Source organism: Sorex araneus, chromosome 6 (assembly GCF_027595985.1).
Source record: "Sorex araneus isolate mSorAra2 chromosome 6, mSorAra2.pri, whole genome shotgun sequence".
Classification (NCBI taxonomy): domain Eukaryota; kingdom Metazoa; phylum Chordata; class Mammalia; order Eulipotyphla; family Soricidae; genus Sorex; species Sorex araneus.
The window spans coordinates 98,135,430-98,162,243 of record NC_073307.1 but is presented as its reverse complement, the minus strand read 5'-3'; the positions used below and the strand labels follow the sequence as shown (position 1 = coordinate 98,162,243).

General features: G+C 64.4%; 1 protein-coding gene across 1 annotated transcript; it reads right to left on the bottom strand.

Annotated features, from left to right (window-relative positions):
• Positions 1 to 1,081: 1,081 nt before the first annotated feature.
• Positions 1,082 to 26,187, bottom strand: MPPED1 (metallophosphoesterase domain containing 1). The gene is made up of 6 exons (XM_004610564.2): positions 25,874 to 26,187; positions 22,483 to 22,664; positions 9,254 to 9,479; positions 3,760 to 3,875; positions 3,295 to 3,408; positions 1,082 to 2,948 (listed from the first exon to the last, which is right to left on the bottom strand). Exons 1-6 carry the CDS (start codon positions 26,095 to 26,097, stop codon positions 2,830 to 2,832), a joined length of 981 nt encoding a protein of 326 aa, XP_004610621.1. The 5' UTR covers positions 26,098 to 26,187; the 3' UTR covers positions 1,082 to 2,829.
• Positions 26,188 to 26,814: the final 627 nt, after the last annotated feature.

The following is a 26,814-nucleotide window of genomic DNA, read 5'->3' as shown; positions in this document are numbered from 1 at the left end:
GGTCTTTGCAGGAATGTCTGTGGGACCCGCCTAAGAACTGGGGCGTCCGGAGGTGTGACCTGGCCCCCTGTGACGTGCTGGCCATGCCCCAATGCCGTGAGCCCCAGCCCCTCCCCGCCACCCCTCGGGTAGCAGCCAGGAGGGAGAGAGTCCACTGCCTTCTGGAAGGTTCTGAGGGCCGGGAGGGACAGGCTGGTGAGCTGCTGGGGTGTGTGGCCAGAGGCTTCTAGGGAGAGTTGGGGGTCAGTAGCCCCCGGCCCCGAGTCAGGACTGCTACAGCCCCTCCCCCTCAAGCCCCGGGAGGCCCCCCGCCCTTGTGGCCCCTTCCCATAACAAAGGCTTCGAGGTCACACTCGTCCCCATGAGTCCTGGAATTTTGCATGCAGGGAGAGCAGGACTCCCGGGGGCTGGGCATGTGCGACGTCACAGGAACTCCTGTGCCCAGTTGGCGGGGGAGGGTCAGTGGAGGGTGGATGGATGGACAGATGGACGGATGGATGGATGGACGGATGGATGGACAGAGGGGCAGATGGGTGGGTGCATGGATGGATGGATGGATGGATGGATGGATGGATGGATGGATGAACAGATGGATGAATGGATCGACAGACGGACGGATGGATGGATAGATGGATGGATGGTGGACAGATGGACGGACAGATGGGTCAGTGGGTGGATAGGTGGGTGGGTACTTGATTGGAGTATGGAAGGGTGACTGGGTGGATGGGTGGGTGCATCATTGTGTGTTTTGGGCAGAGCTTTGGGTGACGGGCCTGTGGGCGAGTGAGAGGCCCGTGCGGGGAGGCTGAGCGGGTCAGCGGACGAGTGTGGGGAAGTGTCAGTACTCTGTCCACGCGGAGCTCACGACTGGGGTCTCAGCCTGCCACACTCGCAGAGTTTGGCACGGGCTGGTCCAGCCAGGCCCCCACCGGGAAGTGCCGAAGCCAAGGCCATCCGGGACTGTGGGAAACTCGGGCAGGTGGGTTCTTGGAACCAGCGGGGCCTAGCCCGCCCCGGCACCCCTGGGGTCCTCCCCGGCTCCACCTGGGGGACACTCCCCCCCACACCACGCATGCCTAGATCTTCTTACAAAGACTTTATTGTCTGACATGCTTGACAAAAAAACTGACAGCCACGATCAAGTTATGCCAGAATGATGGAGGAGCCGCTCGCTCGTCTTCACGGCCGCGAGGACTCGGAATGAATTCCCCTTAAAGGGACAGCTGCGTCATAACTTCTTTGCCACATAAAAATACACCGTATTCTGCAGATACCTTAGGAAAATGCAGCTCTCTGGGTCCTGGTCCGCATAGAAATTCAGAGGATGCCCCCGCCCCCCACCCCGCCCTCTGTGCACGTGTGTCCAAAACGCCCCCCAGAGAGTGGGGCCGGAAGACCTGCAGCCACCCCCAGGCCCAGGAAGGGGGGAGGGTTGGAACAGACCCCCCCCCAAGCACTGAGGGCGGGACAGGCGAGACAGGCTCCCGTCCTGCCTCTGCCCCCTGCTCCCCACCCCACTCACTCCCGCTGGTCTCCGTCTCTGGAGCCGGGAGGCAGCTGGGGAGGACGAAGGTGCCCACACAGCACTGCCCGGGGGGCTGCCCTGGGGGACGCACCCCAAAACCCGGCCATTGAGGCAATGGTGCTACAGGAACATAATGTTTTAAACCAAAAACAGATGCGGGTGGGGGGCGGGGAACCCACAAGGCAGAAAATCTCGGCGTTTTCAGTAAAGGCAGAGTCGGCCACGGCAGCCTTGGCACGGGCCCGTCAGATGCAGCCCCCAGCCCCCTGGCCATCGGGGACGGACAGGGAACCCCGGGGTCGGGGACCAGTGCTGGCGTGTCCCCCCCCCAGGGGGCCGTTGGGGTCGGGGATGCTGAGGGCTGAGGGCACAGCAGGCAAAGTGGGACTGTGCCAGGGAACCCACAGGGACCCACTCAGTACAGCAGGAGGGGCTGCGGGGGGCTGAGCGTGTGCACGCAAGTATGTGGGTGTGAGTCTGAGCATATTTGTATGTGTGGTGCTGGGTATGAAGGGCTCTGTGTGTCCCAGTGTGTGTGTGTGAGTGTGTGAGTGTAGATGGGCGTGTGAGCCTGCGTAGGTGTGCGTGTGTGTGCTTGAGAGCACGAGGGTCTGTGTGTGTCTCAGAGTGTGTACAAGTGTGTGTGAGTGTATGTGGGTGTGTGAGCCTGAGAGTGTGTGCATGTGTGATTGTGAGCGTAAGGGTCTATGTGTGTATGAGTGTGAACGTGTGTATGTGGGTGTGTGCATCTGAGCATGTGTGTACACGTGACTGTATGAGTCTGTGCGACTGTGGGCGATGTGTGTATGTGTCTGTGTGTGTGCAGTGTGTTGTGTGTGGAGGGGTGATTTCGTACCCACTCAGGTACACATAAAGGGGTCCCCGCTGCCTCAGCCCCCTGTTCTGCAGAGCACCCAGCTTCCACCAAACGAGACGGGGTCCAGGAACCCCCGCTGGTCCCGCCTCCCCCTGGCACCTGTCATCTCCCCCCCCCAGGCTCGGTGTGAGCATCGGGTGCTGGGCCCACCCAGGCCATAGTCCCCGTCCGTCCAAATGCCCCGCAGAGGCCCCCATGACGCAGGCGGGGGCCCGGCCAGCTGCAGCCCGAATTCCTGAGATGTCCCTGAACGCCCCGTCAGAGGGTCTCCGCTGAGCGGGCCCCGGGGTGCCCCTGCTGCACCCACAGCCGGCCCTCAGCTGGAGTGAGAGTCCGTGTCCTCGGCAAGGTGGGTCCGGCAAGGGCCGCGGGTGGGCAGTGGGCGGCACCGGCTCTGCAGCGGGGACAGGCGGGGGCGGGCGGGCAGTCAGGAGTTCCGGGGAGTGGGCAGGTCGATGACAATGGGGGGGTTCACGGGCTGGTAGTTGACGGTGCACACGGAGGCGTTCACGTAGGTGGTGGTTCCGTCAGCCATGACCCCGTACCCTGGGGAGCCAGCACACACCGGTCAGGGGGGCTGCGGCCGCTGTCCAGCCCCATGAGGCGAGAGCTGTGACGGCCACTCGGCCATGCCTGCGGGCACCACCCGGGCTGTGGCCCACCAGGCCGGGCCTGGAAAGCCCAGGGCGGGCGCGGCTGAGGGAGCCGTGAGCGGCACCCCCATCCTGCCACGCCGCGACCCCCTCATCCCGCCACGCCTTGACCCCCCATCCCGCCACGCCGCGACCCCCCCATCCCGCCACGCCGCGACCCCCCCAGCACCAGGACCCGAGCCTCAGAGGGCAGCAGGGGAGGGGCGCAGGACACCCCCCAGCCGAGTCCCGCCTCTGACCTTCGTGGATGTGGCCAAAGACGTGCAGCCGCGGCTGGACACGCCTCTGCACGGTGTTGAGCAGCTCCACGCAGCCCACCCGCTGCATCTTCTTGGGGACCCAGTCCAGGAAGCCTGCGGGGACGCAGCAGGCGTCAGCCTGGGCGGCCCCCGAGCCCCACCACCGGTCAGCTGACCCAGAAGAGCGAAACACCCCAAGGCCCCCCAAAAGCACACCAAGAGGACCAGGCGTCCGCCCCCGCCCTGACCTCACTGACGGGCCGGGCAACCCCCGGGCACCCACCTGGGCATCCAGGCCCCGCTCCGGGCACCCACCTGGGCAGTTCAGGCCCCGCCTCTGCACTGGTTCGCCCTGGCAGTGGCGCGAGGGCTCCCGTGCTCGGGTGGGGCTGGCAGGCCAGACTGCGCCCCGCGCCCCGCCCCTGCCCCCCTCGCCCTGCACCCCTCGCCCCGCGCCCCGCGTACCCAGCGGTGGCCCGTGCGTGATGAGCACGTCCACGCCCTCGGGAATCAGGTTCCACTTCTCCAGCAGCGCTTGGCCCCGCGGGAGGTTGAAGCCCCAGCCGTAGAACCAGGGCTGCCTGCGGGGGAGACGGGGGAGACGGGCTCAGGGGGCGCCAGGGCAGGGACGCAGGGGGCGGGGTCTCCTCGGGACACGGGGGCGGCCAGGGTCTGAGGCAGACTGCCCTGGTCCCGGCCCCTCAGTCTGTGGTCCCTGTTAGCCCCATGGCCCCCAGCTGCCCCCCCCATCGGGACCCCAACCTTCCCTGCAGAATGGGGCTGGGGGGCGGTGACCCTCGAGGGTTAAATCCTGGGTGCCTGGCCTGGCTCCCCCCCACTCAAACCGGGCAGTGCCCCGGGCCCTGGTCACTGGGGGCCAGACGGTGGTCGCCCTGGGGTGCAGGGGGAGCCAGGGGGACACCCAGGGGTGGGGGGACAGCCCCCGAGAGGCCCCGCTCTCCCCGGCACAGCCTCCCCACCGGGACCACCCACCCCAGCAGGCCAGAGGGTCCTCGCTGTGGGCCCTGAGCAGGAGGGGGGGACCCCGCTGGAGGGAGACAGAGTTCGAGCCTTCACCAGGCCTGGGGACCCCCCCGCATCGCTGGGAACAGCCCCTATGACTGGGAATGTGGGTGTCCTGGAGACACTGGTCAGGCTGGTCGACTGCCCGGAGACCCCCTAGGGTGGGGGGGGGTCATGGAGGGAGTGGGCGGAGCCCAGACTGAGGGGCAGGAGTGAGCCTGGGACTCCGGCTGGGCACGCTGACCCGGCCCACGGGGACAGTGAGACCAAGGCGTGTGCAGGACGCTGGGGACAGCCCTCGAGTGTCCACGCCCCCAGTGTGGGCCTGTCCCCACCCGCAGGGGGGCGAGGGGGACGAGGGGGGCGGCTGCCCGTCCCGGGCTTCTGTCTTCCCGCTCGAGAGGAACCATCGGAATAATTTTCTTACAGAACGGCAGTTGCTATGGCAACCAGAGCAAATTTTCCTTTTCTGAAACAGATGTCTCATTTAGTTGAAAATTAGAATGTGAACAAACCCATGGGAAAAATTAATTCAAACTTTAACAGAGCACTGAGTACAATGTGAGCGCGCCCAGGTTAACCCCTTAGCAGCCTCTCGGCGCCGCTGCTGACCTCGGGCCCGTCTAATTAGACCGCTTAGCCGAGACTCACGACCTCCGGCCGCGTTACACAAGCCCTGGCGGCGGGGGAGAGGGGCTCGGGCACCCCATCCTCTGGGGACTCAGGCCTAGGGCTGGGCCATGCCCCGTCTGAGGCGAGGAGGCGCTGGCACAGAGAGGGCACACGGGTGTCTGGGCACACACAGCAGGAGCCTGACTGGACAGGAAGGACACGGCCCGCAGCCCCTCAGCCTTCTGTGGGTCCCCAAGGCCTCTGGGCCTGTACCCCGACACCCGTGGGCTCCCGCCAGCTCTGGGAGCACCCACCAAGGATTCCACACTGGCCCCCCCACCCCAAGCTGGCCCAGGGCCTGTGCTCAGGTCCAGCCTGTGTCCTGCCCATGGCCCGGGCCCTCTGCCTCTCGCTCATGCTATTCCAGCCATCGAAACAGCCCCTTCCTAGCCTCTCCCCCAGACCCAGCCTGGCTGCCAAATCCGTCTCCTCCAGGAAGCCTTCCCCCTGCCCTCCAGCCACCAGGAGCAAGGCCGAGCCTCCTCCGGCCAATGGGGGTCCGGCCTACAGGGACTGGGGCAGAGCCAGAGGCGAGCGGCAGGCAGAGAGCGGAGCCCGCCCCCTCCTCCCTGCCCTCCCAGCTGCCTCCCGGGACCCCAGGACTCTGCTGCCCTCAGACCCCCACCAGTTCCGTGGGAAAGAGGGTGGGGGCTTGCCTCAGTCTTCCCAGCACCTGAGGGGACAAGCACCCACCAGACACCCGCCTTTCCTTGGCCTCTCCTGCCGGCCCCCCACCCCCGCCAGCACCCCAGAGCGGCCACGGGCCCACCCCTTCTTGGGGAAACTGAGGCTGAAGGCGCCATGTCCTTAAGTGCAGACTTGAGCTGCAGACCTCTCCCCTGTCCCCCTCACCTTTCACCTCAGCACTCACCCCTGACCCCTCAACTCTTCCCCTCCTCCCCCCTCAACCTTCATCCTTGACTCCTCACCTCTCACCTCTCAACAGTCACCTGTCACCCCTGGCCCTTCACCTCTCACCCCTGACCCTGTCTCCTGACAGCTGAGCCCGCACCCGCCTGCCCGTCCTGTGGAGCCCGGGCTGAGGCTGCAGGGGGCGGGGGAAGCAGCTCCCACCCCGGTGACATGGGCCACCCACCCTGAAGCAGACGGTCTCAGACACTCGCCCCTGTGGGAGTGACAGCGAGAACAGGAGGGTGCAGGAGAGGGACGGGCAGGGCACTCGTGTGTGCACATGTGTGTATGCACCATGCCTGTGTACACACACATGTATGACTGCATGTGCAGCTTGCACAATGTGCCTTGTACATGTGTATACATGGGTACGAGCGTGTGCACACATGCACATGTGTACTGTGCATGTGTGTCTGTGTCTGTGTCCACGTGTTCGTGCATGCACTGTGCATGTGTGCATGGGTCTGTGCCTCGGTGCTTGTACACAAGCAGGTGTGTACATGCACCTGCCTGTGTGTTTGTATGTGTGTGTTCTCTGTGTGTGTCTGTGTCTCTCTGCGTGTGTACAGGTGTCTGTATGTGTGTGCTGGGGAGGATGTGCCGGGGTGTGCACGGGGAATGCATGCTGTTGTGCACTGCATGTGTGGTATGTGCAAATGTGTGGGTGGACCTGTTTCCGTGTGCACGTGTGTGCAATGCACGTGTGCTATGTGCGAGTGTGTGGGCCTGTTTTCGTGTGCACACGTGTGCACTGCATGTGGGGCTGCGTGCAGGTGCGTGTTTCTGTGTGCATGCAGACCGCATGCAGCTGCGTGTTGTCCTGCACCTCTTGGGACAGGCCACTGCCCCCGGCCCCGTCTCAGCATCCCAGCCCGGCTCCCAAGGCCAGTCGTGGCTGTCGTGGCCACCAGGCGGCTCAGAGCAGGTGTGGCGGGGAGGGACCCCTGGGCCGTGGCTCCCACTCCCCTCAGCCCTGCCCGCCTGGGATGGAGGGTGGACGCCTGGGCAGGCGGGCACCGGGCGCTGAGACAGCTCAGGTGTGGGCGAGGGCCCCCCCGACAGGCGTGTCTCCCTGTTCCCGAGGGGCTGGTGACGGGGGCTGCTGGGTCCCCACCCAGGCCGGGCCTGTCTCTGCCCGGGGAGGAACCCGACCGGCACCGGGGGCCATGCGGGGCGGCCTCCTGAGATGGGGGGACGCGCCGGAGCAGGGGGCCGCCCCCAGCCTGCAGGGGGCACGGTGAGGACACGCTGCCCTCGGGGGCAGGAGAGGGCGGGGTACGGGGCGCGGGGGCTGGGCTGAGAGCCAGCAAACGGGGGTCCCGGCAGTAGCACCCCATGCTGGGCTGCAGCCCCACAGAACTGGGGGGGTCCCAGGCCGAGTGAAGCCAAGCCAGGCTTGAGCAGAGGGGAGGCTCCCAGCACCGAGCACTGGACTGTGGGGCCAGGGAGGAGACTCAGCCTCGAGCACTGCTTGGGAGTCACCCGTCAAAATCTCTCCAGGGCTGGGGCAATAGTGCAGCAGGGAGGGTGTTTGCCTTGAGCGAGCCCAGACATCCCGTCAGGCCCCCGAGCCCCTCCAGGGGTGAGTCCTGAGTGCAGAGCCGGGGGTCAGCCCTGAGCATCACTGGGTGTGGCCCCCAAAGAAAACAAAAAATTTTTTTCCTTTTGCTTCAGAGAAAATGCAAAGGGTCTGGGACAGGTGCTTGGAGGTTGAGCCCCAGATGTGCCCGGCCTCACCCGCCGGGAGCCAGGTCGGGGGTGGGGGGGCAGAGCCGGCCTCGCCCCCATCTCCCCTGCTCTGTCTGCACCGCAGGGCCAGCAGGGGCATCTCTGGGGAGAAGCAGGTGAGGGCCCCGGATGGCCTGAAGGACTCTGAGGCCTCCGGGGCAGGGAGGCGGGAGGCCGGCCCAGGCAAGGGGCCAGCCCCAGGGGCCACGTCCCACACACCTCCCGGTGACCCCGAACCCAACCCAACGCCAAACGCCGTTTCTTTCCTATCAGCAGCCTCACAGGCTAGTGGGGGGCTGGAGCCCTCCTTGGCGGGTACTTGGGCCCCCCCGCCCCCGAGGCGCCGGTGCCCCCCCCAGGCGCCCACTGGGCAAAGCGCCTTCTCGAGCGTCTCTGGAAGGAGGCGGAACCAAGTGCCAGCAAGAGGAAGTCTCAGCTGTCACCAACCTGCATGTAAAAAAAACCCTCAACATGCCGCATTCATTTATGGGTTTGGATGCAGTTTTTGTTCTCGTTTAACTGAAAACGGCCTTGATTTTTAGAAAAGGAGGCGGCGGGGGGAGGGAGCGAGCTGGCAGCCGCCGGGCCCATCTGCCGCGTCGGTTCTGGTATTTCAAAGGAGGAGCCGAGACCTGCTGAGAAGGAAACTCGGGCGGCCGGGTGGGGCCTGGCTGGGGCTCGCGGGGCCGGGGGCCGGGCCCCACTCTGGGGGTCTCGCACCCCAGCTGGGCCAGAACGTGGGGCTTGGGAGGTGCCAGGAAGGTGCCTGGTGGGGCTTTTGGGGGCTCGGCCGCCCTGAGGGGCACCCCAGGGCCTGCAGGGCTGCAGCTCGCAGTCGGGGACACGGGGACTGAGGGCAGGGGACGGGCCAGCCTACACGCCTCACGCGCACACACGTCATACATGCACACATGCCACAGGCACCCACGTCACATGCACACATGTCACATGTGCACACATCACGTGCACACACTGCACACACCACATTCACACCCATCACACGTGCACACACGTCACATGCAAACATCACATGCACACATATCACACATGCACACACATCACAGGCACACATGTCACACACGCACACATGTCACATGTGTACATACATCATACACAGCTGCACTCATGCACATACACCACACCACACACAGGTGTGTCCTACACAGGCACACATCACACGCGTGTTCTGTGCATACACACACACACACTGTGCAGAGGGCAGGGGACCCCTCCCTACCCGGCCTGGCACCTCTGGGGCACCCCAGCCTGCAGGAGTCACCAGCTATTTCCGCTTCATCCAAAGTCCGATCACACACACACACACACACACACACACACACCAGCCATGAGCACGCAACACGCGTCAGACACATGCATCCCACACGCATCCCACAGACACACATGGCCAGTGCCTTCACCACCATCGTCCCCTCCCGGCCAGTGAGGCCGCCCAGAGGCGAGGCCTGACCCCCTCCCCCCGCCCGGTGCCTCACGACTGAGACTGGCCCAGGCCCAGCACCAAGGCCCGGCGGCTCCTGTGTGATGGCTGCTAGGCCGTGCTGTGCGACTCTGCGGGGCCGCGCCCTCTCTGTGCGGGGTCCGCGTGGGGGGCGGGGCGACTCACCAGGGCGAGCCATAGAGGCGGAAGCCGCGCACGGTGACCTCGGAGTCCTGCAGGTACACGCAGTTGGTGAGCAGGCTCTGCACGTTCTCGTAGCTCTCGGGCTTGAGCTTGGACACGGACGGGAAGTAGTAGAAGTCCTGCTTGATGAGGTCGGCCATGAACTCCTGGTCGAAGGTCAGCTCGTGGTTGCCGGCGATCACCACCTTGTACTCGTAGGGCAGGGTGCCTGCGGGCAGGGGGCACGGGGGCGTGTCTCCGCCTGCTGACCCTCTCGCACTCGGGCCGCGGGGCCACGCGCGCTCCCCCAGGGGCCGAGGGAACCCCGCTCCGTCCTCAGCCCCCAGCCAGAGACCGAGGACAGACCCCCAGAGCCTGCGAGAGCCAGCACCGCCCCCTTCCCGCCCAGCCCAGGGCACGGCCCCACCCTGCCCGGCTCGAACCCAGGTCAGCCAGGCAGGGGCAGCCTGCGGGGACCTCAAGGACTCTGCCCCACCTGGGCCCCGGGCCAGAGGACACTGAGAATGGGACAGCGACAGGGCTCCCTCTCCCCCACCCCCGTCCCTCCCTCTCTCTCTCCTCTCCTCTCCTCCCTCTTTCTCTCTCTCCCTCCCTCTCCCTCCCTCTCTCTCTCCCCCCCTCACTCTCTCCCTCTCCTGCTCTCTTCATCTCTCTCCCCCTCCCCCCTGTCCAGCTCTAGGCCACAGGCTGTAGGTGCTGCACAGGCATCCCAGGCACAGACCCACCTCTAACAGGACCAGATATGTGACCCCGTGGCCCTGGCCTCAGTTTCCCCACCTGCAGAATGGGAACAATAAGGCCCACCCACACAGGCTCCTCTGGGATGACAGGAAATAACTCAAATTCCCAGAGACATTTGATGCTCAAAACAGTAAAACAGCGGCCGGTTGGGGAGCCCGGGGCTCACACGTGCTGGACACGTGCTCTGCCACATGCCTGGGGGCCCGGGACGACGGGCATGGACACGGAGATGCTGTCCGTCTGTCTGTCTGTCTGTCTGTGGCATGTGTGCTCGGGCCCCAGAGCCAGAGCTGGGCGGGCCCCGGGGGTGCCCAAGGTTGGCAGGGGGTGGGGGGCAGAGGGGAGCACTGGAGGAGAGCCTGAGGGCTCAGTCTCTTACAGCCGCTGGGGCTCTCAGCCCTGGGGGCCCCTGTAGGGGTGGCAAAGCCCCAGCCCACCCCACATGGTTCTTCTCCCACCACAGCTATTGGGTGTCGACAAGGGGCTGAGATTGGGGGAGCGGCAGGACAGGGGAGAGGGTGGGGTCAGGGGCACAGAATCGGCTGGGGATCTGGGCCGGGGGTGCTCCCGGCTGGGCGAGAGAGTGCTCCCAGTCAGGTGAGAGGGTACTCCCAACTGGGCGAGAGAGTGCTCTCGGCTGGGCAAGGGGGTGCTCCCAGCTGGGTGAGGTTGTGCTCCCAGCTGGGGGAGAGGGTGCTCCCAGCTGGGAGAGGGGGTGCTCCCAGCTGGGAGAGGGGGTGCTCCCAGCTGGGGGAGAGGGTGCTCCCAGCTGGGGGAGATGTGCTCCCAGCTGGGGGAGAGGGTGCTCCCGGCTGGGCGAGGGGGTGCTCCCTTCCCGTGCCAGCGAGGCTGCTGGCCGTGTCCAAAAGGCAAATGCAGTCTTGCTTCTGTTCCATCCTAATAGCCCAAATGTTTAACTCCCAGCAGTTGTTTTTCCGGGAAATGTTTTTAAAACAGGCACAGTCCGTCCTGATCCGCCACAAGGCTGCTTGCAAGTGCCACGCGAGCACACGTGACGGCAGATGGCGAAGACGGCCACACAGCTCAGCCCTCAGCCTCTGCCCACCCCCACCCACCTGCTGGGTCAGCTCCACCCCAGTGCCCCCCTGGAGGGCCACCTCCTCCAGGAAGTCTCCCATGAATTCTACCTCTACACCCAGCCCAAGCAACAGGTCCGCAGTTCCCCTGTGGCCTGTAGGGCTCCCCCCACCCCCAGCTCTCACTGCCTGGGAGACTTGTCTGTCCCCCACAGATGGGGGCCATGAGGACCGGACAAAGGTGGGTGCACCGGACAGGAGCTCTGGGGGTCTATAGAAGCCCGGGAGAGGAAGAGGAGCCAGATTCACTAGAGTCTTCTGAGCAGTCAGTGGTGGCGGAAGGTTCTGGAAGTTTCCAGAAGGTTCAGGAAGGTTCCAGAAGCTTTCAGAAGGTGGGTCTGCGCTCAGGGCTCACACATACAGTGTGTCCTCTCAGGACAGACACGGGCGCCCAGGCCTGAAGCAGAGCCGCCCTCCCTGGGCCTCAGGGTGTCTCCTCTGCTCTGAGGATCCAAGGGGCCGAGCCAAGGGCAGCGTCTCGAACCCCGATCCATCTGCCTGTTGCTGAGACTCCAGGAAGCCTCGGGGAGAAGACTGTATCCCCCGGATAGAGACTCGGACCCCAACATCCTGACGGGGGCTACAGCCCCACCCGCCACCCCGTCTCCGCGGGTCGGGCAGCAGCAGCCCCCAGGAGCCAGCACAGCTGGGATGGGTGTAGGGAGTCACACATGCACACATACACACGCACACACATATACACACATACACATACACACATGTACACGCACACACATATACACATACAAATACACACATACACACATGCACACAAATACACATGCACACATACATATACACATGCACACATACATATACACATGCACATGCACACAAATACACACAAATGCACACTCACATATACACATATATATACATGCAAACAAATACACATCACACAATCACAAATACGCACATACACGTGCTCACACAAATACAAACATACACATGCACACACATACACATGCACACACTCACAAACACACACATATACACTCACAAACACACATATACATACGCATACACATATGCAATATTTCACACACACACAGAATCATGACAGAAAATCTTCACGCTGGAAACAAGCGTCCGCAGACGTGCTCACAGAGGAGAAACCAGCAGCTTCCAAAGCGTGTTGAAGGAGTAAGAGATAAGGCGGGAGGCAGGGGTGCGGCTCCCCCGAAACCCCACCCAGAGCCACTGTCTGGCCCGGCTGGCCCTGCTTCAGAGCAGCTCCGAGAAATGGGGGCCCAGACCCTCACAGACGCGAGGACAGGGCCGGGCTCCCTCAGGGGTGGGGCTGCTGGCGGAAGGCCAAGCCCACCCCCCTGCTGGAGGACACTTGACCCCATGCAGCCACCCGACAGGAGTCAGCCCCGAGTGCAGCAGGCATGGCCCGAAGTCAGAGAGAGGGGCAGAGGGAGAGATGGAGAGAGAGAGAAGGAGAGAGGGAGAGAGAGAGAGGGAGAGAGAGAGGGAAGGAGAGAGAGGGAGGGAGAGGGAGAGAAGGAGGGAGGGGGAGAGGGAGAGAGAGGGAGAGAAGGAGGGAGGGGGAGAGGGAGAGAGAGGGAGAGAGAGAGAAGAGGGGAGAGAGGGAGAGAGAGGGAGAGAGAGGGAGGGAGAGAGAGGGAGAGAGAGGGAAGAGGGGAGAGAGGGGGGGAGAGGGAGTGAGGGGGAGGGGCGGAGCATTCAGGAGTGAGCTGACCGGGTCACAGTCTTGCAGCCCAGTGTGTGAGGAGGCTGAGGAGGGGGAGAATATCCCCAAGCCCCCCCCCACGACAGACAGGCCCAGGGCAGCCCTGCAGACCCCTGCCCGGCCCCGCACCCCGAGCGCCTGAGCAGAGCCTCACGCCCGCCCGTTGTCTGTCCGTCTGCGTCTGCTGAACCAGCCCCATGTCTAGCCACCCAGCAGGCCCAGTGGGGCATCTCCACGGCCAGGGCGGCCGGGGGGGACAGGCCAGGGGGGCAGACCCCGCCGTGTCTGTGCCGGGACAGGGGGCGCGGCCGGCCGGGGGAGGCAGCAACATTTCTGCGTTGCCAGGCTTGCTTTGCTGGCCATGCAGGGGTCTGTGGTGCCGGGGCAGAGTCCTGGGCTCTGGTCGTGCCAGCACACGACCGCCAGCCACACCCCTCCCCGGGCTCCCAGTCGAGATTTTAAAAGAAGAAGAAGAGGGGCTGGAGTGATAGCACAGCGGGGAGGGCGTTTGCCTGGCAAATGTGACCCAAAAAGCAAAAAAAAAAAAAAAAAGAAGAAGCAGCTTGTGGGCTGTCGGGGCGCCGGGGTCTGCCTAGACTGACCATCCGTGGGGCAGAGCGCGTGGCACCGGCCAGTCTCCGGGCTCGGGCGCCGAGGCAGGAGCGTAAGCGGGGGCCGCACGGCCCCTGCCAACCCCAATGTACCCCCCCTTCCACAGCTCGGCTGCCGCTGGCCTCAGACCACCCCGTCATGGGGGTCGGGGCCGAGTCCCCAAGCTCTTTGCAGCCGCAAAGGAAATAAGCCCATGAGTGTTGATAGAGACTTGGGGGTGGGGGGCCGGGGGGGGGGAGATTTCTTGGTAAATTCAAACACTTTGCAGTGAAGTCCAGACACCGGGAGGTGCAGGCGTGAGAGGGTCTCTCCAGCCCTGCCGCTCTTTCATTCATTTCTTTCTTTGTTCTGCCCAGTCCCCCTGGCTGGGACTGGTGAGCACCAGCCCCCGTGCCAGGCAGGAACCCAGGAACGAGGTGCCCAAGAAATGCCAACCGGTTGGGCGTGGCCAGAGCCAGATGGCGGGAACCTGCCCGAGGGCTCCAGGGCTCAGAGGTCTGTGGCTCTTCCTCGAGCAGGAGGCGAGGCCCCTGGCAGGCGGGTGTGGGATGCCCCAGAGGAAGAGTCACAAGTCAGTGACCAGCCGGGAGTGCCCACACTCCCCTGAGCACTCTCGGGAGTAACCCCTGAGCACTGGAAGCAGGAGGAGCCCCTGGCATGGGCAAGTGCTGCCCGAAAACCAAAGTAAGAAAAAAAGAGCCAGGCTGGAACGAGAGCACAGCGGGGAGGGCGTTTGCCTGGCACGTGGCCGACCCGGGTTCGATTCCCAGCATCCCATAGGGTCCCCCGAGCACTGCCAGGAGTGACTCCTGAGTACAGAGCCAGGAGTAACCCCTGAGCATCGCCAGGTGTGACCCAAGAAGCAAAAAGTGAAAAAAAGGAAAGAAAAAAAAAAAACGAGCCACTGGGGAAACTGAGCCCCCAAGAGGAGGCTGCGGGTGGGGGACGGGAGAATTCCTCGCCAGGAAGCAACGATTTAGGGGCTCCCAGCGCAGGGGCCGAAAGCTGGCCCTGGAGTGGGGCCGTGGTGGGGAAGGCAGGCGGGGGTGGGGGGCGAGGGGCCGCTGGATCAGGGAACCAGAACCCGGCCTGGCCCGACCAGCGCGCAGCCTGCAGAGCGCCTGTCTCCAGCCCCTGGGACGGGCCGCCAGCTCTGTCAGGGCCGGGCCTGTCACAGCCGCCAGAATTAGCTCCAGCGCCTCCCGCGAGCTCGCAAGCCTTCAGCGCGGTGCACGCAGGAAGGTGTGAAAGCCCCCCTCCTCGGAGAAACCAAGAAACAAACCTCAGAGCCCCCCCCCCGCCCAAGCTCGCCCTCCTTCCGACAAACGGCAAGGAACGAGACGGGAACTTCCAGCTGCCCGACAACAGGGATTCTAATGCTTCTGTTTTGTCCTGTGTGGGGGCCCCACCCGACCATGCCTGGGGGCGTCCTCCAGGCTCTGTTCTCAGGGGTCACGCCTGGCGGGACTCGGGGACCCAGCCTGGGGCAGCTGTACTGTCGCTCGGCCCCCAGGAATTTGAATTCACCAAGAAATAACCTCCATGAGTTCTCACTGCCTGCGTAAAAAGTCACAAGACACATTAAGGATACAGAAGCGGACAAAGCTGAAAAAGATACAAATACATTTCAAAATATATAATATGTATCTATCCGCTCTCCTTTCCAACAAACGCCAAAGAATGAAAAACGATTTTTTTTCTTTTTGGGTCACACCCAGCGATGCACAGGGGTTCCTCCTGGCTCTGCACTCAGGAATCACTCCTGGCAGTGCTCGGGGGACCCTATGGGATGCTGGGACTCGAACCCGGGTCGGCCGCATGCCAGGCAAACGCCCTACCCGCTGTGCTATCGCTCCAGCCCCGAAAAACAAATTTTTAATGATGAGAAAGAGGGGCCAGGGGTGGCCGGTCAGCTGAGTCCTCCGGGCAGCTGCCCGTGCCCAGGGTGTGTCCACCTGTGGCCCTGCACTGGGCGGACACTCGGCCCTTCCTTCACGGAAGCTAAGAAGGCCGCAGGATCAGGGCTGGAGCGACAGCACAGCGGGGAGGGCGTTTGCCTCGCACACGGCCGACCTGGGTTCGATTCCCAGCATCCCATAGGGTCCCCCAAGCACTGCCAGGAGTAATTCCTGAGCACAGAGCCAGGAGGAAGCCCTGAGCATTGCCAGGTGTGACCCCCCCCAATAAAGGGGAGGCAGCCAGGAACCATGGGGGGGCCTCCAGTCCCCCGCGTTCACTCACAGGGGGTCCCCACAGGAATCTTCCTTCCCTACAGGGAACCGCCTGTGGGCCCCCCTCCCAAGACCCTCAGAGGCCCTTTGGACCACCCAGCGGGCTGGATGGGGCGTCCAGAGGCGGCTCCTGGCCCCGCCTTCACGTCCAGGCTCACGTCAGGGCCAGAGCAGCGTGTTGGCAGGGAGGCAGGATCTGCCTGGGCCACCAGCGGCTGGACAAGTGACCACGGGGGGCTGCGAAGGGGCCCCTCGGGGGGCGTCTCAGACAGGGCTGGACCCCGGAGCCGGCATGGCCACACCCACCGCTCAGGCTCAGGCTGTTTGGGGGGGGCAGGCCCCAGGTGTGCGGTGGGGGGAACGGTCTGGCTGCTCGGACGGTCCCTCGGACGGGGACGGTCTGCCATATGTGGGACACGGGACACTGCACGTTCTCAGGTTCTGGGCGACTTCTGTTTTCTGGGGCTTGGTTCTCTGGTTTGGGGCCACCCCCTGCAGTGCTCAGGCTGACTCCTGGCTCAGTGCTCAGGGATCAGTACTGGCAGGGTTCAGGGGGCCGTAGGCTGTGCTGGGGACTGAACTCAGGGTAGGCCGTGTGCAAGGCAAGAGCCCTCCCCACCCCCAGACCTCTCTCCTGGCTCTCCGACATTTTAGTACATTTTTTTAATCTCTTGAAGTCAAAACATTAAAACCGGGGGCTGGAGCAATAGCACAGCGGGGAGGGCATTTGCCTTGCACGCGGCTGACCCAAGTTCGATTCCCAGTGTCCCATATGGTCCCCTGAGCACTGCCAGGAGTAACTCCTGAGTGCAGAGCCAGGAGTAACCCCTGTGCAACGCCGGGTGTGACCCAAAAAGCAAAAAAAAAAAAAAAAAAACATTAAAACCTGGAAAAGAGCAGAGCTAAGGGTTAGAGCTGTGACCCCCTTTACTTGCCGTACAACACTGAACAAGCTTCTCACCTCCCAGATGCCTCAGAGTTTGGCATCCCACATCCTGGCATCCTGGCTGCCTCCCTCAGATGCCCCACCCCAGGGCGGGCTGGGTGGGTCCAGCTACACTGGCCCAGGTTCGAGGCCATCCGGCCTCCGGCTATTTAAATCCGAATGGATTGCAATGACGGAGACTACCCAGGACAGGAAGAACAGAGCTCCCAGTGACCAGCTGGACCACTTTCTGACATCTGACCCCAAATGCAAAATCAAAATTTTAAAAAAATAAAAATTTTTAAACAAATAAAATATTCGAAATATTTTTTTGTTACTGACTGGATTTCACGAAACGTCAAAAGACCATGTGGCTGCCCACCTACGAGATGGTCAGACTTTTTTTTTTTTTGCTTTTTTTGGTCACACTCGGTGATGCCCAGGGGTTCCTCCTGGCTCTGCACTCAGAGGAATTACTCCTGACGGAGCTCAGGGGACCATATGGGATGCTGGGAATCAAACCCGGGTTGGCAGCGTACAAGGCAAACGCCCTCCCCACTGTGCTATCGCTCCAGCCTCGAGATGGTCAGACTTCTTCGTCCTGAACAAAACCCTGAACAAATGGTTTGAGGCTCTTCGTGTTCCTGGAGTGAGCAGATACCACTGGGCTACGCTAGCATGTGACAGGGACAAATGGAGACGTTACTGGCGCCCGCTCAAGCAAATCAAAGATCAACGGGATGACGAGTGATACAAGTGAAAATTTTTAATCCTAAATTCAAAAGGAGAAATATAATCTGCGTTGACTGTGGCCCAGAGTACGATAGCCACGATACAGAAACCACCCAAATGCCCAACCTCAGATAGATGGGTCAGCGCCATGGTGAGGGACTGGGGAGACAGCACCGTGAGTAAGGTGTTTGCCTTACACAGGGCCAACCCAGTTCTATCCCCAGAACACCATAAGGGCCCCCAACATGTGGCCCCCCAAGCCCTGAGTGCAGAGTCCGAGACTGCCGAGGTGTGGCCCCCCAAATGAAACCAAACACAGTGGAATACTATGCAGCTGTAATAAAGGATGAATTCTCTGCAGCTGTAATAAAGGATGCATTGATGCAATTTGCTGCTATACAGCCGGGTCCGGAGATTCATGTGCTGAGAGAAACGAGTCATAGGGAGGGAGTGGCCCCCACCCCGGGCTCTTGTCGTGGGATATGAAGCCCCAGAGGAAAGGAGAAACAGATGGGAAAGGTACCGGAGGACCAGACACACAGACTGCGTTTCCAGGGGCTCTGAGCAGGCGGGGCTGCGGGCCCGGGGAGGGAAGCGGGTCCTGGGCAGCAGGTGCTCGCGAGAGACCCTCACCAACAGCCCCGCAGCCCCACAACAGGAACCAAAGACCGAATTCACAGAAACCACGAGCCGGGCAGGTCTGCACACCGCCCCCCGGCCCCCCCACTCTGAGCAGGAAACCGGGAGGGAGTGGGTAGGGCTGCAGTCTCCTCAGAGATGGGGGGGGGACGTCAGCATGTGGCCAGGAGCGCTGGCCGTGTTGGCTACTCCTGTCTTGGAATGAAGTCCAGCATGGGAATGACATTTAGAGAAACGCGCACAGGAGGGACGGAGCCAAACAGCTCTGAGTCTGCAGGGGAGGGAGGGGAGGGGGAGGGGGGAAAGGGAGAGGGGCAGGGAGAGGCGGGGGGAGAGAGGGAGTGGAAGGAGAGAGAGAGTGGAAGGAGAGATGGAGGGGAGGGAGAAAGGGAGGGGAGAGAGGGGGCGCTGGCACACAGCGGGAGGGCATTTGCTCACCATGATTCGACCCCAGTACCCACAGGGCGCCCCAGGGCCCTGCAGGGGTTCCTAAGCATAGAGCCAGGAGTAAGCCAAGGAAAGGAGGGAGGGAGGGAGGGAGGAAGGAAGGAAGGAAGGAAGGAAGGAAGGAAGGAAGGAAGGAAGGAAGGAAGGAAGGAAGGAAGGAAGATAAGGAAGGAAGGAAGGAAGGAAGGAAGGAAGGAAGGAAGGAAGGAAGGAAGGAAGATAAGGAAGGAAGGAAGGAAGGAAGGAAGGAAGGAAGGAAGGAAGGAAGGAAGGAGGGAGGGAGGGAGGGAAGGAAGGAAGGAAGGAAGGAAGGAAGGAAGGAAGGAAGGAAGGAAGGAAGGAAGGAGGGAGGGGAGAAAGGAAGGAAGGAAGGAAGGAAGGAAGGAAGGAAGGAAGGAAGGAAGGAAGGAAGGAAGGAAGGAAGGAGGGAAGAAAGGAGGGAGAGAAGGAAGAAGGGAAGGGAGGAAGAAGAAAGAAAGGAAGGAGAAAGAAAGAAAGAAAGAAAGAAAGAAAGAAAGAAAGAAAGAAAGAAAGAAAGAAAGGAAGGAAGGAAGGAAGGAAGGAAGAAAGAAAGAAAGAAAGAAAGAAAGAAAGAAAGAAAGAAAGAAAGAAAGAAAGAAAGAAAGAAAGAAAGAAAGAAAGAAGGGAGGGAGAGAGAGAGAAAGAAAAAGAGAGGGATGGAGAGAGGGAGGGAGGAGGGAAGGGGAGGAAGGGAGGGAAGAGACCAGGAGGGAGCAGGGGTGTCTGGAGAGGAGAAGCTGGTCCGGCTGTGGGGCTCCGAGGGGGGAGACAGGGCCTTGGGTCATCCCCGCACCCCCCCTCCCCCCTGCAATGAGCCTGGAGCAGCCCCTGAAGGCCGCGGGGTCCCTCGGCCGCGCCCCGCACAGAGGAGAGGGCGCTGCCCGCAGGACAACTGAGTGACGGTCACTGCGCTCAGGACTCGCGCCCCGCCTGCCCCACGAGCCGGAGGGCCCTGCTCATGTCTCGGGGTCCCAGCACTGCTCCACGCCCCTTCCCCCGGGCAGCCCGCCGCGAGGCTCCAGCTACGGGGTCCTGGCCGGTCTCCACGCCAGCCACGCGCCCCCCGGCCAGCAGCCGCCCCGCCAGGCGGGCCCAGCTCCAAGAGTGCCGGCCAGAGGCCCACACCGGCCCCTCCCCCCCCCGCCCCGCAGGCGGGTGCCCACGGGCTGGGCAGCCCCGGGCCGGGCCAAGCAGCAAACACCGCCCCAGGGGCCACGGCAAACCGATGAGAAGGGTGGGGGGACACCGGCTCCGCCAGGAGGGCAGAGGTGGGGTGGAGAGCACTGAGATGCGAGTCCCCCCGACAGCAAAGAGGGAAGCGCGGGGGCGGGGCGGGCTGGGGTGGAGGGGAGAGGCGTGGTGGGCGTGGCCGGGCACGGGGCTCCGAGTGGCGCCAACCGAGCCAAGAGAATGTTCAGGCCCGGCCAGCAGGGGGGTGGGGGGTTGCGAGGAGATTCATCCTGCTGGGGGGGCGAGCTCAGAGACGGGCTGACCCGTCCAGGCGCCCAGCGCGTCCCCACCCCCGCTGACCCCGAGCTCCGCGGCCGCAGACCTGACAGCCCCCCCCACACCGCCCCCGCCAGCCGCCCCCACCCTCGCAGAGACGCGAAGCTGCAGCCAAGGGGGAAAAGAGGAGAAAGAACCAGACGGAACCCGCCAGGGGAAACTGAGGCCGCGCAGGGCAGAGTCCAGGGGGCCGGAGAAGGGCCCAGGACACGCTCACACAAGCCGGTTACACACGCCCCAGTACACACTCACACATAACCCGTTACACACACGCCTGCCACACACACATCCCATTACACACACACACATGTCCTGCTACACACTCACACACGTCCTGTTACACTCACATACCTGTCACACGCCCCATTACATGCTCACAAACACCTGTCACACACATGTCAGCCACACGTTACACACATGTCAGCTCACACATACACTCACACATGCTCACACACATACACCCCATCACTCACACCCATTACACTCACACATTATACACATGCTCACACATACACACACACACTCACGCACACCCCAACCCACCCACCACACTCATCGCACACACCCCCATCACCCTCACACACGTGTCCATCACACACACACGCACGCGCCCGTTCCGCACCCGCAACGACCCCCCCCCCCCCGCCGTGCCCACCCCGGCTCTCGCGCCAACCTGAGTCAGTCACCCCGTGTGCCCGGCCCTGGCCCTGGAAGTCCGTGTCCCCCGAGGCCCTGCACAGCCTGCCCGGGGAGCACTGTCCATGGAGCCAGCACATCCTCCCTCCACACAGCCTGGCCCAGGGTCCACGCGCGCCTGTGGCCAGCTCTGCGGGGCGGGGCCCGGGCACACGGGCCAGCTGGACGCCTCCCCCGCCCCTCCCCTCCCCTGCCCCTCCCCTCTCCCGCCCCTCCCCCCCGCCAGCAGCCCCCCACCCCCACCCCCGCACGTGCATCAGGCTGGCCGGCTCGGGGACAGGACGGGGTCTCGCCGCGCCCCCTCTCAGCCCCAGCCCCGCGGCCGCCCCGGAGGGGACAGGCCGCTGCCCCTCAGACCCGAGCCCGGGGCCCTGTCCGGGCGCCGCCCTCCCCGCCCCGGCCCTGCGCGTGCCCCGCCCGGCTCCCGCACACCCCGCCCGCCGCAGACTGTAATGGGGGGTTTGCTTGCAGCCGGCTCTGTTGAGCCGAACCCGGGACCCTCCGCTTTGTCTGGGCGTCACGCGGAGGCGCCCGCACGGGGCTAATTATTACTCTGCGTCCCGCGTCCCGGCCCCTCCCCGCCACCCTCAGCTCCCTCCCACCGGGGTCCCCGCCGGGGGAGGGGTAAGAGCAGGAGGTCAGAGGGAGCAGGCAGGGGCGCTCAGGACCGTGCAGGGTCTCCAAGGACGCCCTGGGGGCCACACTGAAGCAGGGACCACCCCTAATTTGGGCGCTCAGCTTGGTACTGGAGGAGCCTGAAATCCTGGGGGCCAGCCAGCCAGAGGTGTCTCTGAGCACTTCTCCTGTGGGAGAGAGATGAGCTCGGGTCGGAGGGAGGGGGCTGCAGGGCTGGGGGAGGGGGCCTGAGAGAGAAGGTTCCAGGAGGCCAGGCACTGGAGAGTGAAGGGAAAGGGGGGAAGGGGGAGCCCCGAGGGGGTCAGGCCAGGAACAACCCCCACATCATGGACTGAGGGTCCTCCTTGCGCCCCCCCAGGCCGGCGTGGGGCAGGGCCGGGCGAGGACCCCAGAGTGTGCCAGGGGGCGGGCCTGCCACCTGCCACTCACAGCGCCAGCTTCCCACCCCTCCGCCCCTGCCCAGCCCCCAGGGCCACTCGGAGCCCCGTCCTGCCTGGCGGGGCCCAGCCCAGGGGCCATCACTGTCCCCCCCAGGCCCCTGGAGCCACGAGCGCGTCCAAGCGGCCGCTGCCCCGCCCTCGCGCAGCCCCCGGCCACGGTGACCGTCCACGCGGCAGCCCTGGCACAGGCCCATCTCGGGGTGCACGGGGCCCAGTGCTCGCCCGGCCTCCAGGGCGGTGGGCCCGAGGGGGGCGGCCTGACCCTGCAGGGTGGGGGCCCCGCCTGGGTGAGCCCCCTTCAAGGGGTGGCAAGAGCCCAGCGGCAAGGGGGTGTCTCTAGGCTGCTCCCCGGGACCCCGCCAGGCCCCTGGCGAGGGTCACGGCCCCCAGCAGGCCGGACACCTCAGGGACCCGGGCAGAGGCTGGGCGGGGCGGGGCCGGGGCCGTCCCCACGGCCTCACGGGCGCGGCCCGGGGGTGCCCTGACCTGAGCGCTGGTGTCCGGCCCGGCTGGACACACCCGCAGAGCTGCCCCCGGCCTGAGCAGCGCTGGGACCCCCGACACCCAGAAACCAGACGGAGGAAGATGACAGGCAGGTCGCCCCCCTCCCCCGCCCTCCCCGCCCTTCCCCTCCCACACGCCCCTCCCCCTCCCGCACGCCCCCTCGCAGGCCCTCCCCGCCCTCCCCCTCCCGCAGGCCCTCCCCCGCCCTCCCCACCCTCCCCCTCTCACACGCCCCTCCCCTCCCGCACGCCCTCCCCCCCAGCCCCCGGGAGACGCCCCCGCACCTACCCAGCCACTCGTTGAACTTCTTGACCTCGCTGGGCAGCCCCAGCTCGGTGAAGTCGCCGGCGTGGATGAGCACGTCCCCGTAGGGCATCTGGATGGGGTCCGTCCGCGAGTGCGTGTCCGACACGCACACGAAGCGCGTGTAGCCGGGCGGCTTGGGGGCGTCGTGAGGCACCGGGTCCACCCTGCGGGAGGGCACAGGGTCCAGGCGCCGCCCGCCCAGCAGGCGCCCCACCCCCACCACGGCGCCCCCAGGGAGCACCCCCAGGAGAAAGCCTGAGCACTGAGCCCGCTGATCCTGAGCCCCACGGTGGGGACCAAAAACACTCACACACACACACACACACACACACTCATACACACACACAAACTCATACACTCACACACACATACTCATACACATACACACATACTCATACACAGACTCAGATACACACATACTCACACACACACACTCAAACACACACATATATACTCAGACACACACATTCACACACATACTTACACTCTCGCACCTTCACACACTTACACACATTCACACACACTCACACACACTCACATACACACTCAGACATGCTCACACACATTCACATACACTCACACACGACACTCATACACACTCACACTCACAGGAGCAGAAGCGGAAACGCCTCTGCCCGCCACAGGAGCGCGTCCGGCTCTGACGGGCCCAGCGGGCAGCGCGGCCTCCAGCCGCCGGGAGCAGCTGCCCGCCCGGAGCTGAGCCGCCGGGGCCACAGCCGGGGACAGACAGGCTCCCGCGGCCTCGGAAAACTCCGGAGGGGAAACTCGTCAGCACCTGACAAGAGACTCCGGGGAGAAGCCAGTCAGGGCCTGGGCCTGGGCCGTGCCCGGGGGGCAAGCACAGGGGCCTAGGCTGAGGGCGGAGGCTGGGCCTGACCCTAGACTGAGGGCGGAGGCCGGGCCTGACCCTGGGCTGAGGGTGGAGGCCGGGCCTGACCCTGGGCTGAGGGTGGACACCCATTACAGGACAGTGACTTGGAAAGGCTCAAGAGCCAGGGGCCAGAGCTGACCCTCCCAGGCCTGAGCCAGTCGGAAGCTGACTCCACAGTCTCACTCCCAGTGCTCCCCCTTTCTGCTGGCCCTGGGTGCCCCCCATGACGGGTGACCCCCATATCTCCTGCACGGAGCTGGGCCAGAATATTGGCCCAGAAGCAGGGCCTGAGAGAGACCCTGAGTTCATTCCTCAGTGCATTCACATCATTCATTCATTCATTCATTCCCTCATCCATCCATTCATTCACTCCTCCCTCCACGCCCACTCAGATGTGACGCTGCCCCCAGAGCCCCTCCTCTGAGGGTCCCTCTGCGGAAGAACCAGCCCAGAGCCACATGACCCCCGCGCGCTCGCGAGCACTTTGAGGGAGTCCACACTCTTTCATTAACTCTGTTCTACCTTCCTCCAGCCTGAGGCTCCTGGGGGTGCAGCCTCGCCATCAGGGTGGGGGGGTCTGTTCCCCGAGCCTTCCACATGCCTCTTTCCCGGGACAAAGGGCCATGCCGAGACCCTGTGCCCACAGGGAGCCGTCTCTGCCCCCCGGGACCCCCCAGGGACAAGGGGCAGCGCCCACCCTCCCCCTGGCCTGGCTGGGGAAGCTCCCTCTGTGGGGGCCCCCGGGGAATGTCCCCGTTTCCCGAGGGCCCCCACCATGCCCGGGACCCCAGGCTGGGCCAGGAGCAGCGTCAGTACTGGGGGTCCCACTCAGTGGGATCTGTGTCCCCATCACAGCCTTGGACCCGTCCCCAGGGCCGAGAGAAGGGTCTGTCACCCCCAGAATCCCAGGCAGGGGGGCGGGGGCTGGGGGGCGGCACCTCACTGCCCACAGCAGGGAAGAGGCGCCAGGCACTGCCCGGCCCCAGGCCTGGGAAAGGGGACCGGGGGTCAGCCCCAGGCGGGGGTCATCCGCATGCCAGGGTCTCGGCCCAGAGGCTCACGCCCTGGCCAGCCTGCGGAGGGTATTTGCGTCTGGGTCACACCCCATGGGAGACACCTCCAGCCCGGGACTCTCTCTGGCCCTGACTGTCTTTGGCTTCCTGAAGCAAACCCAAGACCCAGAAAATTTTTTTAATGTGGACTCTCCCCAACAATGCTCAAAGTGGTCGTGTGGGGCCGAAGAACAAACCCTGGCCCAACGCACCAAAGCCAGGTTTTCGGGGCCAGTGTGACAGGGCAGCGGGGAGGGCATGTGCCTGGCACGCGGCTGACCCGGGTTCGATCCCCGGCATCCCATAGGGTCCCCTGAGCACCACCAGGAATGAGTCCTGAGCGCAGAGCCAGGAGAAAACTCTGAGCATCGCTGGGTGGGACCCAAAAAAAAAAAAAAAAAAAGCCAGGTTTGTGTTCCAGCCCCGCACGCTTCCTCCCTCCCGGCAGAAAGGGGTATGACAGGGCAGGCCCCAGACCCCTCCTCTCTAAAGGGACGAGGCTGGGCAGGAGAGCGAGCAGAGCAGGAGGCACGCGGCGAGCCCGGCCACAGGGACCCACCAGCGCAGAGCCAGGAGTCAGCCCTGAGCACTGCTACGTGGGGCCCGACGGACAAAAAGCCAAATAAGAATCAGACAACGGAAGATCATCGAGTGTCCACTCGGCAGCACACGTCTCGCTGGGGTCCCGGCACAGGGACGCCCCTCATGGCCCAGTGACGGCACCGGCTGAGCCGGCCTGCACACAAGGAAGGCCTGTGAGACAAGACTGGGGGATGGGGGTGCAGAGAGAGCACGGCGGGGAGGGCGTTTGCCTTGCACACGGCCGACCCGGGTTCGATTCCCAGCATCCCATAGAGTCCCCTGAGCACCGCCAGGGGTGATTCCTGAGTGCAGAGCCAGGAGGAACCCCTGTGCATCGCCAGGTGTGACCCAAAAAGCAAAAAAAGGAAAAAAAAAAAAAAGAGAGCACAGCGGGGAGGGCGTTGGGTCTTGCACGTGGCCCACCGGGATTCGATCCCGGCATCCCATAAAGTTCCCTGAGCACTGCCAGAAGTGACTCCTGAGCACAGAGCCAGGAGGAACACCCGAGCACAGAGCCAGGAGTGACCCCTGAGCACCACCGAAAGTGGCCCCAAATTTAAAGCCAACCCATCAATCAAGCTCTGGGCGGCCGGGGTGGGCCCCCCTGCAGGCCCGGGTGAGTGAGCAGGCATGAGACCTGGAGGCCAAGGCCAGAGCCCCGCCCACCCCTGCCCCCGCCCCGCCCCACCCGGGCCCCGCCCCGCATCCCGCCCATTCCCGCCCCGCCCACTCGGCGCCCCGCCCCTCGCCCCGCCCCGCCCCTCGCCCCGCCCCGCCCACTCGGCGCCCCGCGCCGCGCCCCGCCCATCCCTGCCCCGCCCACCCCCACCCCGCCCCGCCCACTCACATCTGCACGTGCGGCGGCTGGAAGCGGCCCTGGTTGATGTTGTAGAAGGTGAAGGCCTGCGTGGGGTTGGCGCTGTACTCGTCCACCTCCACCAGCAGCCGGCCGGGCGGGTGGCGCCGCGCGCCCAGGACGTGCGCCTGCGAGAAGGCCATGGCCAGGCCGCAGGGCAGCGGGGCCAGCGTCTCCGCCTTGAGCTCGCCGGGCCCCCACCTAGCGCGCCACATGAGCTTCCGGGGGCCGCCCGGGCATCTCCCGCGGCCCCCGCGCCAGGTCCGGGAGCAGCCTGGGGAGACGGAGCAGAACGCGCGACAGTTAATCTGCCTGGGATTTGCTTTATTTAATGTCAGAGGAAGATCTGGGGAGCGGGAGGGGGAGGCACAAACAGGCGCAGAAACTCATTACACATCTTTCCAACTCAGCAGTTTGATGAATCTACTTTGGGAAAAAAGAGCAGGAGGGGGCGGGGCCCCAGCCCCCCAACCCCCCACCCCGGGCCCGTGTTCAGACAGGGACATCCGGCCCCTTCAGTCCAGGCACATCCTCGGGCCTCCGGGTACCAGGACCCGGCCCCACCCCACCCCGCCCCCCCAACGGCCTCGGCAGTGGAAGGGACAGGAAGTTTGCGTTTGCGGGAGAGTCGCCCCCCACCCCCCGGCTACCCCCCCCAACACGCCGGCCCCCGGCCAGACACGCGCCTGCAGGCCCGGACAGGTGCCGACGGCTGCATTCCTGCCCGCATCAGCCCCCCCAGCCGCCTCCCAGGGCCCTGCGGAAGGGGGTTTCCCGCTGCTCAGCCCCCCGGGTGGCCGGGCAGGCAGGGAGGGGGCCCGCAGACAATGGGCTTTAGACAGACCCTTTCCGGGGGCCGGGAGGGGGGGTCTCAGATGAGGGGGTCCGGGCAGACGCCAGCGCCTCACAGGCCCCGTGCAGAGCTCGGCCAG